Source organism: Urocitellus parryii, chromosome 1, assembly GCF_045843805.1.
Source record: "Urocitellus parryii isolate mUroPar1 chromosome 1, mUroPar1.hap1, whole genome shotgun sequence".
NCBI classification, from domain to species: Eukaryota; Metazoa; Chordata; class Mammalia; order Rodentia; family Sciuridae; genus Urocitellus; species Urocitellus parryii.
The window spans coordinates 100217963-100234186 of record NC_135531.1 but is presented as its reverse complement, the minus strand read 5'-3'; the positions used below and the strand labels follow the sequence as shown (position 1 = coordinate 100234186).

The 16224-nt window shown below is 35.4% G+C and overlaps 1 protein-coding gene across 2 annotated transcripts in view; it reads right to left on the bottom strand.

Moving 5' to 3' along the window:
• Positions 1 to 16224, bottom strand: part of Rbm27 (RNA binding motif protein 27) — a 79411-nt gene that overhangs the window by 48941 nt on the left and 14246 nt on the right. The window contains exons 3-7 of one of the 2 annotated variants that reach the window (XM_026384362.2): positions 10851 to 10975; positions 4774 to 4865; positions 3930 to 4123; positions 2890 to 3150; positions 374 to 667 (exon numbers count right to left, since the gene is read on the bottom strand). In XM_026384362.2, the coding sequence (XP_026240147.1) occupies positions 374 to 667; positions 2890 to 3150; positions 3930 to 4123; positions 4774 to 4865; positions 10851 to 10975 (966 nt within the window). Of the gene's footprint in view, positions 1 to 373; positions 668 to 2889; positions 3154 to 3929; positions 4124 to 4773; positions 4866 to 10850; positions 10976 to 16224 lie in introns of both variants that reach the window. The other variant, XM_026384361.2, reaches the window with a different exon arrangement.

Here is a 16224-nt window from a genome sequence, read left to right as displayed (position 1 = left end):
TAAAAATTGTTAAAATGTCATTTGAATATTCTTGAAGAGGTTTGCTTTTAAGATTGGAAAATTTCATTAAATTACTAGCATGTTCTCTCTCTTGCTATCAACTAACAAAATTCTGACCATAAGTCACTATATGATAGGCTACCATAAGCAAAATTTACATTGCTAAGGTATGACAAATAATTCCATGCAACAATGGATGGCAAAAAGGAAGCAATGGCATCTTAATTATGGGAATATATTCCAAATTCTATCATTACTTTATTTTTCAAACAGTTTAAACAGTGTCAATTTTACCAAAAGGAGGAAGTTCTTCTGAATAGAATCCACCATCAAAAAAAAAAAAAAAAAAAGGATTCAACTAGCATGTACTTACTTGGTATGGGAAGCACAACAGAAGGTGGAGGTTGACCATGTCCTTGTGGAACAGGAAGTCTCATACTATGGCCAGGACCTGGGCCTGGGCCTGGACCAGGGCCTGGGCCTGGCCCTGGGCCTGGGCCTGGGCCTGGCATTGGAGGCATTAACATTCCAGGAGGTGGTGGAGGAGGAAGCCCAGGAGGAGGGGGTGGGAAAGGAATCATACTTGGCAGAGCAACTTCATCAACAACTAGAGGATCATTTCCATGATCAAACTGACAAAGGTCCCCCAGTACACAAAATCCTCTTTCTGTAAGAATAAAAAAAGAATCTTATTATGACCTACTTACAGATCAGAAAATAAAACAAATCCCTGAAAAATCCACCATTCTAATTTAAGAAGGTTTTCTCTCAGGAGTCTTAAAGTCTTCTTGGTGTCATTCTACTAATCATCATATGTCCTTGAAGCAGAAAAAGGTGTATTCTCTTCTTTTTATACTATAAGACTGACTTGTTGAGATAACAAATAACAGGGAAGAATAAGCTACTAAGTGCAATGAGATTAAACCATTTGCTATTAAGTTTTTATAATAAAAACTCAAGGTTTTTTTTGGTACTGGAAATTGAACCCAAGGGTACTTTACCACTAAGTCACAACTCTAGCTCATTTTTATTTAATGAAAAACAGTCTTGCTGAGTTGCTAAGAGTCTCACTAAGTTGGTGAAGCTTGCCTCAGCCTCGAGAGTGACTGGGATTACAGGTATGCGACACCAAAACAGGCAAAACTCAGATATTTTAAACAAATATCAATTTAGAGAAAGCTTGTGGAGGAAAGGGGATAAATGTATTGAACTAGATGACTTAATTTCAATAATCTATCTTCATAATGTTATTCTAAAGTAACCATTCTTTCTGTATTTGCAAACTGAATTTTTGGTTTACAATATTCAACTAGATAGGAGAAATAACTTTTAATGTACAACACAAGATATCTGTGATTTACAACGAATAATTGAATGCTTCAAAATAGCTAGTAGATGTAGCTAATAAAAAAAATAGCTAGTAGACAGGATTTTGAATGCTCTCAGCACAAAGAATAAATGTTAAAGTGATAAACACCAATTATCCTGATCTGACCATTCCATTCTATATACATAAACTGAAATCTCATTTTACCCCATAAATGTGTATAATTACTGTCAATTAGAAATAAAAATATATTCAAAAATAAATAAAATATTAAAGTAGGCACTATATACTAGTATTTACTACAGCACTGTTTGTAACAAAAAAATACTAGAAACATCACAAGCATGCATCAATAATAGGTTGAACATATTTTTGTACAGATAGAGCTATAAGAAGCCTATAGAAATATTGAAGAAATTCTTTTTGTATTAATACAGGATAACCATCAAGAAATACTAAGTAAAAATACATGTGAAAGTATGAAGAGAATACTATCATTTATGTAAAAAAGAAAGTAGGGGAAATTAAGTTTAAGATACATATGCATAGAACATGTTTAGAAAGATATATATAAGAAACTGACATCATTAAGTTGGTCTTGGGAAGGAAAATTCAGAAACAGGAGTAATGAGATTTTTAACACCTGAACAATAATTTCACTCTATTCCCCATTAAAAATAAATAAAATGTAAAAATACATGCATTCAATATAGAGGAAAAATGAGGGCATGGAGGTTTAGCTCTGTTGTAGAGAGAGTACTTGCTTAGTACACATAAGGCCCTGAGTTCAATCCTCAGTACCTCAAAATAATAATGATGATGATGATAATGACAATGATGATGACAACAATGCTATGATGTTTCTGTTTTGCTTAAAATAATACAAGCGAGGGAGAAGTGCATAGGGTCTAAATAAAAACAAGATTGCTAATGAGTTGGTAACTGTTGGAACAAGGTGATGAATATTCAGGGTCAATTATATTTTGTCAACTTTTATAAATATTTATTTCCATAATAAAAATAAATAAAATACGCACATGCTGATGCATTCATTCAAATGGAAAATCAGCAAATCAAATTTCTAAATGTGCTTAATAACAAATTCCCAGCACAAACAATATAAAGATATTATTTTTTTTTTTTTAATTTTTGAGGCACTTTTATTTATTTATTTAAGTTCTCGGGGAACACAACATCCTTGTTGGTATGTGGTGCTGAGGATCGAACCCGGGCCACACGCATGCCAGGCAAGCGCGTTACCGCTTGAGCCACATCCCCAGCCCCTAAAGATATTATTAATTCCTAGTATCTACCAAATTTTATGGTATACTTACAACGTTTATGTAACAATAAAAACTAAAAAAAGGGTCAAATTTAAATATTCTCTTGACAAGAGCCAAAGCACTATATAAAACAGGTATATAAGCATATCCCAAAAGAGACTCTTTCATTCATCCCTTTAACAAAAATCTGAGCTACAATGAAAAAGTATGCAATATTGGCAACATTTGTTTTACTAAAATATTTTCAGGAACAATATAAAAGAAGGTCATAGTTTTTACCATCATAATCTCTGCATCGCCTCTTTGGTGGTGGGTTTCGACCAAAAGAATTGGAAGAGCTATGATTGTTATAGTAATTAGACCAACTCTCAGTTGTGTTTTCAGAATGGTGAGCAGGTGCAATCACAGTAACAGTGCTGGGAATAGATTGTGCCCCAGAGGAATACTGCTCAGAAGAGTTTGGAGGTGGTGCAGACACAGGCACATAAGAACTCTCCAGGTCATTCCTTTCACTCTTAAACTTTGATCTTTCCCTGTGTTCTGCTTTAGAGACAAAATAAAAACAAGAAACAAAGAAATCACACATTTTACGTTCCTGAATTTGTTTATTTTCTCACAGAAAGGAAAGATGAGAACTTACAAAGCTATCTGTATTCCAAAATGTCCTTGTTATTAATTTATCCTAAAAGCTAGACCAACTTATTTTCTTACAGAATAAGCAAGATGAGAACACTGGAGTAAACTTACTAAGCTATCTTTCTATATTCCAAACTGCTCTTGTTAATTTATTCTAAAAGCTGGAACATGAATAATGTGACATGTCTGATCAATAACTTGTAAAACATCATCTTTTATAATAATATCAACATCAACAACAATACGAAAAAGGGTCAGCTTCTACTGATATTTAATAGGAATATTATTCAAGTTAGGAGACCAGTGTAAAGATCTTTTCAATTTTATAAACTTTAGGCAATTTATATAAATCAATTATATTCACAAAAAACAACAAAAACCAAAGGCAGGCAACCCTCTTCCTCAAGTAATAGCTTTGTTGATGAAAGGACATTTTAAAAATTACACAAAATTACTTAAATCTAGACATGTACTTTGATATCTTAAAAATAAATTCTTTGCCTATGATTCCAACCCAATAGAACCCTATCTTTCTAACAAAAATCAATATTCAGTTTTTTGAGGTAATTCTCGTTTTTATATTGTTTAGGCATACTGAAGGTACATCTGGCTTTAAGGGACTCTCATATACCCCCATGACATAAACAATAAAACTTTTAGGGGGATACCTCTTGTCTACTCACCAACATTCCTATTTGGATCCCGGTCTTTGCTGCGTCCCCTACTTCGGCTTCTACTTCGACTCAGGCCTCGGCTCTTACTCCGGCTCTTACTCCTGCCTCTTCTCCAGTCATACTTCTCACGGTATAATTCATTCCGTTCATAGTACCGGTCATAGTCCCTCCACTTGCCATCTTCTCTTTTTTTCTCACGTGTCCTATAATACACAGATATAAAAGCCATATAAAGGCTATAAAAGTGAAGTCGGCCAACAAATCCAGAATATAAAATACTCTCAAGTCATCCAAACTCATAACTTTTGTGTTTTTATAGGAAAGGGTAAGACCATGTCACATAATTCTTCTAATCTATCATGTAAGAAGAAAAAAATATTCCCACCACAAGTAAAATGGGTGGGGTGAAATGAAAAAAAAAAGAGAAGAACCCAAAGTATAGAAAGAAGGGGGGGAGCAATTTAGAAATGAAATAGAAACAAGGCTCAAAAACAAGTTTTCCTAAATAAAGACCAGTATTTTGAAGATAAGTTCTTGATTCCACACACAAACGACCACCTGTAATATAAAAATGATATGTATAATTTTAATACTGAGCACCCCTGACCAAATGGAACATTTCTTTATTACTCTCTAAGGAGACTGCTTCCACCCCACTGAGCTCTTGGGGAAAGAACATAATAATGATTGTTTATAAAAGAAATGGAAAGTAAGACAAAGACAAAAAACAGAAAGAGAAATAACACTCTTCCTTTTAATGTATTTAGAGAGAGGAGTTAATACATTTAAAACTCCTTTTAATGCCTTACAAAACAACTAAAAAAAATCAATGTCTTCCTAATTAAAAACAAACCTTCGTTCACTAGATTCTGAACGAGTCTTCTGGGGACTAGGATATTTCTTTTTTCTGCCATCTCGCTCTTCCTCTGCTGGTTCCTGAAAAACCTATATAAAAACATTCATTAAAAATAAGAACAGTTCTTGTATACAATTACAAAACAAAGTCACTTGATGACCTTTCTAGCACAAGAGGGGACAAATATACATATTGAAATACTGAATCAAAACATTTTCAGGGACTGGGTTATAGCTTAGTGGTAGATCACTTGCCTTGCATACATGAGGCACTGGATTCAAATCTAAGCACCACATAAAAAACAAGTAAATAAAGATATTGTGACCATCTACAACTAAAAAATATTTTTTAAAAATTCCAAAAGAGTTAGGCAATAGGAAAAGACACTCAGACTACTTTAAGAAGCACTTTATTAATTGTTAAGAGATGAAACGGTAATAAAGGATGAAAACAAGCAACTCATTCTTCTTTGTTTTTGTTTTTGTTAACACAATGCCTTTATTTTTTATTTTATTTTATTTTTTTAAAGAGAGAGAGAAAGAGAGAATTTTAATATTTATTTTTTAGTTTTCGGCGGACACAACATCTTTGTATGTGGTGCTGAGGATTGAACCCAGGCTGCACGCTTCCCAGGCGAGCATGCTACCGCTTGAGCCACATCCCCAGCCCCAAGCAACTCATTCTTTAAAGTGAAATAGAAATAGTAAATCATTAAGCACCATAAAGTAAAATGGTTTTTATATTCCTAATTATAAAATATATTCACACATAGAGAGGACTTTAGATTTATTTAATAGAAAAGGTTTCAGAAACAGTTCACTTAATGAATGCTATAAAAAGAAGTTATTGGGCTAGGGATATAGCTCAATTGGTAGAATGCTTGCCTTGCATGCACAAGGCCCTGGGTTCAATTCTCAGCACCACACACACACACACACACACACACACACACACACACACAAAACTACACTATTTCAAGTAAATTATTGAAAAGTGGTTTTGGAAAATAATGGAAATGTTAAGGCTTTATTTAGGCTTTATTTAGTTAGTTACTTATTTTTACAGTACTAGAGATAGAATCCAGGGGCACTATACTGAGCTACATTTCCAGCCCTTTTTACTTTTCGAGAAAGGGTCTTGTTAAATTTTCCTGGCTGGATTCAAACTTGCAATCCTCTTGCCTCAGCCTCCTGAGTTGCTAGGATTATCGAGTATGTGCCACCAAGCCCAGTTTAAGGCTTCTTTTAAAGCCTAACAATCAAGAGGGACCAGAAATAAAAAGAGAACAATTGGGCATGGTGGAACACACCTGTAATCTCAGAACTCAGAAGGCTGAGGCAGAAGGACCACAAGTTCAAAGCCAGCCTCAGCAATTTATCAAAGGCCTTCAACAACTTAGCAAGACCCGTCTCAAAATTTTTTTAAAAAATAAAATATATGAATAAATGACTGGGGATAATACCTCCTTGGTAAAGTACCCCTAGGTTCAATCCCTAGTACCAAAGGAAAAAGAGAACCAGTCATCTTATTATCTTTAAACAAGTTGCTCTCAAACCACAAACATAGCCTTCACTTGAGAAAGGTGACATAAAGTCATCTGCAAGAACTAAACATCTAATGCAGAAGCTTACTTATAAACAAATCTCAATGTGAGTGAACAGACCAGGAGATGACAATTTAATTCACACAACTAAAATACAGCCACAATGGCAATGATGTGGCACCAGCAAAACTATATAATCACTACACTGTATTTAAAAATCATTCTCTCTACAATTTAAGAGAAACATAGAGGATGTGTTACTCCATTGGAATACAATCAGCGAAACCCAGACAGTAAATAAATTCCACAGGACAAATGACAGAGTTTCTCTAAAACACAATTAAGAAAAAACAAGGGGGGCTGGAGATGTGGCTCAGCAGTAGCGCGCTCGCCTGGCATGCGTGCGGCCCAGGTTCGATCCTCAGCACCACATACAAACAAAGATGTTGTGTCTGCCGATAACTAAAAAATAAAATATTAAAATTAAAAAAAAAAAAAAGAAAAAACAAGGGGTGAAGAAAGGAAAAAATGTGGTCTTATTCATAAATCATGGCATATATCAATTTGTTGTTTTTTCAGCATCAGGATGAATTGTATCAATGATCCAATTCTTTCACCTGGTTCCTCCTGTGATCAATAGTATAATTATAAAATACCTAATGGTACAATGCAGCTGAGGATCAGGGAAGACAACTAAGATGGACAGTCCATAAATTTGTTTCATACCCTGCTTACAGTAACTGCATCCACAGACCAGAAAAAGAGATAATTAGCCAAAGATACGTGCTGCTTCAAACATTTCTGCTTGACATTAGCTAACAGAATTACATTAAACTATTTTATTTATGCACTAATATGTGAACTATTATTTATGTAAGAAATCATATAACAGTTGAATTTATTTAAACATCAATTTATTTTTAAGCATTTCTTGTTTCTAAAATTTAAGTTAAATTTTAGAATTTAATGCAATTTAAAATTAAATTTCATAAACAAGAAATGCCATCAAGTATTAGCTGGAGTAGCTCTATATAGAAGAGTAGCTCTATATAGTAGCTCTATATAGAAGAGTAGCTCTATATAGTAGCTCTATATAATTTTTCACAATTTTCAAAATTAAGGTTTATTGGACTGGGAATGTGACTCAGTTGTAGGATACTTACCTCGTATGCATGAGGTTGTGGGTTAGATTTCCAGAACCGACAAAAAATTAAAAACCAGGATTTACTTCAAAAATACAAATAAAGACTGGGAGTAATGGTGCATGCCTATAATCCCAGTTGACTCAGGAAGCTACAGTAGGAGGATCCTGAGTTTGAGGCCAGCCTTAGCAACTTATTGAGGTCCTCAGCAACTGAGTTGAGACCCTGTCTTAAAATTAAAGAACTAAAAAGGCTTGGGGATGTGGCTCAGTAGTAAAGTACCTCTGGGTTCAATCCCTAGCATCAAAAAATAAATATATAAGTACACAAATAAAAGTGAATCTATCCAGGCATGGTAGCATATGCCTGTAATCCCAAAGACTCAAGGGAGTGAGGTAGGAGGTAAGAGGATTGCAAGTTATAGGCCAGCCTCAGCAACTTAGTGAGACCCTCAGCAACTTAGCAAGGCCCTGTCTTAAAAAAGGACTGGGTATATAGCTCAATGGTAAAGGGACACTGGGTTCCATCCCCAGTACCAATAAAAAAAACTATTATATGGATGTTAAATTTAATGTAATTGATAATGGAATTATATTTAAAAGAATAATATTATTCTTTTTTTTTGGGGGGGGGGTACCGGGAACTAAACTCAGGGGCACCACCGAGCCACATCCCCAGCCCTATTTTATATTTTATTTAGAGACAGGATCTCACTGAGTTGTTTAGAGCCTAAGTTGCTGCAGCTGGCTTCGAATTCAAGATCCTCCTATCTCAGCCTCTGAGCCACTGGGATTACAGGTGTGCACCACTGTGCCCAGCAAGAATAATATTCTTATTCTAAGGAAATACACGTGTTAAAAGGTGAAGCAGGGCTCAGGCTATAGGTCAGCAGCAGAGTGCTTGCCTAACATGGGTGAGGCACTAGGTTCGATCCTCAGTACCACAAATAAAATAAAGGCATTCTGTCCATCTACAAGTATAAAAAAATAATAATATTTTTTTTAAAAAGGTGAAGGGTTATATCTATGACTCACCACCACTAACAACAATAAAAAGTTACAGATATAGACCTGCAGAGAGCAAACAGAGCAAATCTTCAATAAATATACCTTGCAAATGTCATATAGGAGTTTGAGTTACTATTCATGTTGATTCTTATGTCAGTTTAAAATTACTTCCAAGTAAGGAATGTCATTGGGATTTTGATCAGAATTGCATTTAACCTGTACAGTGCTTTTGGAAGTATGGTCATTTTCATCTGGAAAAATAAGAGATCCAGAATAGCTAAAGCAGTCCTTAGCAGGAAGAGTGAAGCAGGTGGCATCACTATACCAGACCTTAAACTATAATACAGAGCAACAGTAACAAAAACAGCATGATACTGGTACCAAAACAAACTGGTAGACCAATGGTACAGAGCAGAGGACACAAAGACTAACCCACAAAATTACAATTATCTTATATTAGACAAAGGTGCCAAAAACATGCATTGGAGAAAAGATAGCCTCTTCAACAAATGGTGCTGGGAAAAATGTAAATCCACATGCAACAGAATGAAATTAAACCCCTATCTCTCACCATGCACAAAACTGAACTCAAAATGGATCAAGGATTTAGGAATAAAACCAGAGACCCTGCATATAATAGAAGAAAAAGAAGGCCCTAGTCTCCATCATGTGGGATTAGGCCCCAACTTCCTTAATAAGACCCCTCTGGTGCAATAATTAAAATCAAGAATCAATGAATGGGATGGACTCAAACTAAAAAGTTTCTTCTCAGCAAAAGAAACAATCTGTGAGGTGAATAGAAAGCCTACATCTTGGGAGCAAATCTTTACGCCTCACACAACAGATAGAGCACTAATCTCTAGGGTATATAAAGAACTCAAAAAGCTAAAAACCAAAAATACAAATAACCCAATCAATAAATGGGCCAAGGACCTGAACAGACACTACTCAGATGATGACATACAATCAACAAATATATGAAAAAATGTTCATCATCGCTAGCAATTAGAGAAATGCAAATCAAAACCACTCTAAGATTTCATCTTACTCCAGTCAGAATGGCAGGTATTATGAAGACAAACAACAATAAGTGTTGGCAAGGATGTGGGGAAAAAGGTACACTCATATACTGCTGGTGGGACTGCAAACTGCTGCAGTCAATATGGAAAGTAGGATGGAATTTTTTTTGGAAAATTGGGAATGGAACCACCATTTGACCCAGCTATCCCTTTCCTTGAACTATACCAAAAGGACTTAAAAACAGCATACTATAGAGACACAGCCACATCAATGTTTATAGCAGTACAATACACAATAGCTAAACTGTGGAACCAACCTAGATGCCCTTCAATAGATGAATGGATAAAAAAAAAATGTGACATATATACACAATGGAATATTACTCAGCAATAAAAGAGAATAAAATCATGGCATTTGCAGGTAAATGGATCAAGTTAGAGAAGATAATGCTAAGTGAAGTTAGTCAATCCCAAATAACCAAGTTTCAAATGTTTTCTTTGATACAAGGAGGCTGATTCATAGTGGGATAGGGAGAGAAGCAGCATGGGAGGAATAGACAAACTTTAGATAGGGCAGAGGGGCTGGAGGGAAGGGGGAGGAGCATGGGGTTAGAAACGATGCTGGAATGTGATGATCATTATTATCCAAAGTACATGTATGAAGACATGAATTGGTGTAAATATACTTTGTATACAACCAGAGATATGAAAAATTGTGCTCTGTGTAATAAGAATTGTAATGCATTCTGCTTTCACATATAAATTAAAAAAGTGAGACAGAAGTAACTTGTAGAACTGCTTTTGTAATTCATGCAGCCTCATTAAAGAATTCACATTCTTCTCATATGCTATGTTATCTATATATGAAAGGAATTGAAATGAACTCTAAAACTTCCATCTTGGTTTAAAAAATTAGGTATCCATCTATTATCAGTCTTTATATGTCAATATTGTGAAGCCATTTTTGCTTTGCTAATATTGACAATGTTGTTTATAATTAAATTAACCATTTAAAACAACTATGTGGTTTAAAAAAATGTCTTCTTTACATATATGAAAAGCTTTACCTAATGATTTCTTTCCAGGTTTCATTTATTTTCAGCGAAACATCCATATTTGATGAAATTTTTTTTTTCTAGAAGTCACTCGATTTAAGATTTCTCTGAATTCCTCACTACAAGTATGACTTTGAGCCCTAAATAAGTTCTCTGAATTTTTTTCAATTTTCAAGAAACCCTAAGTATCTGCACCATGCCCCAAACACAAAAACATCAATCAATAGATAATTACTTCTAAAAAGCTCAAATTACAACTAAGAATACTTTGAGAAGTTCCCCAAAGCAAAAGAATAATTTTACATTACCTCTTCTTTAATTTCTTCCTTTTCTTGGACTAGTGGTTTTGGTTCAGGTTTAACTGGTTCCAAAGGTGGAAGGTAGTTCTTAGTATAGAGACTTTCAAATAATTTGTCCACAAAACCTGAAGTTTCTGAGAAGAAATAATATTAAAGTGTTACACAAACAAAAAAAAATTTAAACATTGTTAACAAGGTTTTGGAAAAGAAACAATTTCATACACTGCTGATGGCACTAAAAACACAACCTAACTTAAAGCAAAGAATCCCACTTCCAGGTTTTATTTTGTTTCTTTTTCCCAAAAATATAGGGGAATGATCCCCGGGTGCTCTACCATTGAGCTCCATCCCCAGTCCTTTTTATTTTTTATTTTGAGAGTCTTACTAATTTTCCCAGGCTGGCCTTGAACTTGAGATCTGCATAACTCAGCCTCCAGAATAGCTGGGATTACAGGTGTGCAACATCACAACCAGCTCACATCTGGTTTTTTTAGTCCCTCTGACATAACTAAATGTATGCAAACCATATCCATGGAAGAATATTTCTTGGAGTATGAAACAGCAAAAGACTGGAAACAACTCCAAATTTCCAAAAGAGACTAGTAAAATAAATTGTGGGACAATCATACAATAGAATGAGTACTGATAATACCAAGCCTCAAAGACATAAGATTTTTTTTTCTTTCTTCTTTCCCTCCCCCTATACCATACCAGCAATGTAGAATGCACCCAGGGCCTTGTACACTGAGCTCTGGCCTCAAACTTTCTTATCCTCCTCCTCTTTTTTTTTTTTTTAATTTTTTTTATATCTATTTTTTAGTTTTTGGCGGACACAACATCTTTGTTTGTATGTGGTGCTGAGGATCGAACCCGGGCCGGGACACACGCATGCCAGGAGAGCGTGCTACCACTTGAGCCACATCCCCAGACCCTTATCCTCCTTCTTTAGCTTTCAAGCAGCTGGGATTACAGGTATGGGCCACCCTGCCCAGCTCATTACAATATTTTTATGTTTACCTACATAAAAAAACTCAAAGATGTAAGAACTGGCAAAATTATGTAGTATAGGTGGTATAGGGATGCATGTACAATAGTCAAGAGTATTCTCATGATATATCTTCTTTGGGGAGGAGATACTGGGGATTGAATCCACAGGCATTTTACCACTGAGTTATATCCCCAGTCTTTTTATTTTTATTTTGTGACAAGGTCTCCCTAAGTTGCTGGGGCTGATCTCAAATGTGTGATCCTCCTGCCTCAGTCTTCCAAATCCCTAGAATCTTAGGAGTGCACCATCACACCTGGTTTTATCTACTATTTTTTTTAACATTTACTTTTTTTTTTTTTTTTAGTTTTCGGCGGACACAACATCTTTGTTTGTATGTGGTGCTGAGGATCGAACCCAAGCCGCACGCATGCCAGGCAAGCGCGCTACCGCTTGAGCCACATCCCCAGCCCCCACACCTGGTTTTAATATATAATCTCAATTAAAGTCTAGAGGTGCACTATCCAATAGTTGAATGTGGCAACTACTTAACTACATGTGACTGTTTAGATTTGGGTTTAAATTAATTAAAATTAAATTTAAAAATCAGTTTCTCAACCATATAAACCCATTTCAAACACTCAATAGCCACAAATAGCTAAAGGGTACTAAATTGGAAAATACAGATATAAATCATTATCTACAGTTGCACAAAGTTCTCCTAGACAATGCCAATCTAGAAAGCTATACACAACAGTGATTTCGTCTCTGGTGGTAAATTTCTGGCTGTTTCTTCTCTTCTTTTTAAAATAAATTTTATTAGGGAGCTGGCGATTGTGGCTCAGCACTAGAGCGCTCACCTCACACGTGCAGGGCCCTGGGTTCAATCCTTATCACCACATAAAAATGAATAAATGAAATACAGGTATTGTGTCCAACTACAACTAAAAAATAAATACTTAAAAATAAATAAATTTTTATAAGGCTGGGTTTGTGACTCAGTGGTAGAGTACCTGCCTACCAATGTGAGGCACTGGGTTCAATCCTCAGCACCACATAAAAATAAATAAAGATATTGTGTCCACCTACAACTAATTAAATAAATAAATAAAATTTAGAGTTCTTCCTCATGTGTATTATTTTTAAAGTTTAAAGAATTACTAAAAACTTTTGTAGCTTTTTTTGATAAATGCTTATTTATTTTTTGCAATATATTTTTATTGGTTCTTTTTAATTATATATAACATGATTCTTTTTTGCATAATTATAAAAACATAGAATATAATTTGCCCTAATTCAGTCCCTAGTACTTCCTCTTTTCCCCCTTTCCCTTCCCTGTACTCTACTGATCTTTTTGATATTATAGTTTTTTTAACTACTGTCTTGTGGATACACACAATGATATATACCACATTTTCTTTACCCATTCATCTGGTGAAGATCACCTAGTTTGATTTAATAGCTTGACTATTTTTTAAAATATTTTTTTAGTTCTCAATGGACCTTTATTTTTTGTTTATTTATATGTAGTGCTGAGAATCGAACCCAGAGCCTCATACATGCTAGGCAAGCACTCTACCACTAAGCCACAATCCCAGTCCATGGCTTAACTATTGTGAATTATGCTACTATAAACATTGATGTGAATATATCTCTACAGTATGCGGATCTTAGAACTTTTGAACATATAATAAGAAGTGGGATATAGCTGGGTCATATGGTGGTTCCATTCCTAGATTTTTTTTTTTTTAAGAGAGAGAATTTTTTTTTTTAATATTTATTTTTTTGGTTTTCGGCGGACACAACATCTTTGTTTGTATGTGGTGCTGAGGTTTGAACCCGGGCTGCACGCATGCCAGGCGAACGCGCTACCATTTGAGCCACATCCCCAGCCCCCATTCCTAGATTTTTAAGGAATCTCCATACTGCTTTCCAGAGTGGTTGCACTAATTTGCAGTCCCACCAACAATAAAAAGAACTCAAAAAATGTAATCCCCAAAAAACAAGTACCCCAATAAATAAATGTGCATAAAACTAAACAGATACTTTTTGAAAGAAACACAAATGACCAATAAATATACGAAAAAAATGTTTAAGGGGCCGGGGTTGTGGCTCAGCAGTAGAGTGCTTGCCTAGCACATGTAAGGCCCTGGGTTCAATCCTCAGCACCACATAAAAATAAATAAATAAAGGTATTATTTCCAACTACACCTAAAAAATAAATATTAAAGAAAATTCTGGGGCTGGGGATGTGGCTCAGGCGGTAGCGCGCTTGTCTGGCATGCGTGCGGCCCGGGTTCGATCCTCAGCACCACATACAAACAAAGATGTTGGGTCCGCCGAGAACTAAAAAATAAATATTAAAAATTCTCATTCATTAAAAAAAAAAAAAAAGAAAAAGAAAAAAAATGTTCACTACCTCCAGCAATTAAGGAAATGCAAATCAAAACCAAGTTGAGATTTCATTTATATCAGTCAGAATGGCAATTATCAAGAATACAAATAATAGTGTTAGAGAGGATGTGGGGGAAAAGGTACACTCATACATTGTTTGTGTTCAAGATGAATCTTGAACTTCATTTCCAGTTTTTTTGCAGCTTTTTATAACAGTGAGTTCTTAAATGTCTAAACATTCATTTGCCTCATACTCCAAATATCTTTACTATATTTTACTTTTTTTCTTTTTGGCTCTACATTTCACATGAGTCATCTTCAATGTAAATTAACACATTTAAAAAAAAAAGAACACTCATCTATGCTAAAGAGGAATTTCTGTATGTATGTTTTCTTTTTCAAACAAAAAAGTCTTAAAATGCTTGAAAAAAAGATGTAATCCTATGTATTAAAATGAGAAGCCATCTTCTCTTCACCAGCTGATATTTGAGTTAAAGGATATTTTCTCATCAATCTAGATCAACAGTGGCTGGGGCTGTGGCTCAGCAGTAGAGTGCTTGCCTAACATGTGGAGGCCCTGGGTTCGATCATCCGCACCACATAAAAATAAATAAAATAAAGGTATTGTGTAAAAAAAGAAAAAAAAAAACCTAGATCAACTGATAAGTGTTATCCATAGTACTACTGACCTAATAATAATACTTATCAAGCATTTATGTGCCAACCACTGTAGGTTTCAAGTCTCCACTTTTTTATATATATATTTTTTTAGTTGTCAATGGACCTTTATTTAATTTATTTATATGTGGTGCTGAGAATTAAACCCAATGCTTCACACATGCTAGGCAAGCACTCTACCACTGAGCCACAACCCCAGCACATCAAGTCTCCACTTTGAACAAAAGAAAAGACAAAGAAGGTGGGAGGAGAGAGATAAACAGGAAAATAATCATGACATAGAGTGATAAGTACTCAAGGTTGAAAGAAATGACTGGGGAGCATGGAATGTTATGTGTTGTATAAAGGGCAATCAGGGGAAACTGTTCAGAAACGATATTTGAAAATGGACCAGAAAGAAATAAGGGAGCAATTCATGTTTCAGTCAAGTGTAAAATAATTTCAAAGGCTCTGAACTGTTGGACAAGTTTGTCATTTTCTCTCTTTTTTTGCGGGGGGTACTGGGGATTGAATTCCGGGGCACTCAACCACTGAGCCACATCCCTAGCCCTATTTTGTATTTTATTTAGAGACAGGGTCTCACTGAGTTGCCTCACCATTGCTGAGGCTGGCTTTGAACTTGCGATCCTCCTGCCTCAGCCTCCCTAGCCACTGGGATTACAGGCAACTTTGCCATTTTCAATAAACAGTAAACTGGTCAGTGGAACAAGTGAGGGGGAGTGGCAGAAAATGTCAGAGACACAACAGGGGAAACCTCATGGAAACTCTGTAGATCATGGAAAGGACTTTGGTAAAAGAGAAGAGGATCACACCCATCTCTTCAAGAAGCCCCAAGTGAAAGGAAGTCTAGTGGAGTAGAGAAAGGAGAGTGGGAGAGGGAGGGAAGACGGGAAAGAAAAAGAAGGGAATCATGAACTAAAATCGATTTCTATGCATGAATGAGTTTGTCAAGATGAACCCAACTATGTACAAATATAAGGCTCTTAAAAAAAAAAAAAGCCCTAGCCAAGAAAGAAAAAATACTGATGGGCTCATTTTTTAATAGTAAGATAAGCAGTTTCAATACCCTTAGACTGTTTTTTGAGTTTTGTGTTTTGGTTTTTGAAGTGCCAGGGATTAAACTCAGGGGTACTTAACCTCTGAGCCACATCTCCAGCCCTTTTTTAATACTTTATTTAGAGAGAGTCTCACTCAGTTGCTTAGGGCCTCGTTAAATTGGCTGAGGCTGGTTTTGAACTCTAAATCCTCCTGCCTCAGCTTCCCCAGTTGCTTGGATTACAGGAATGTGAAACGATGCCCAGCATAATCTTTAAACTGTTATCCCTC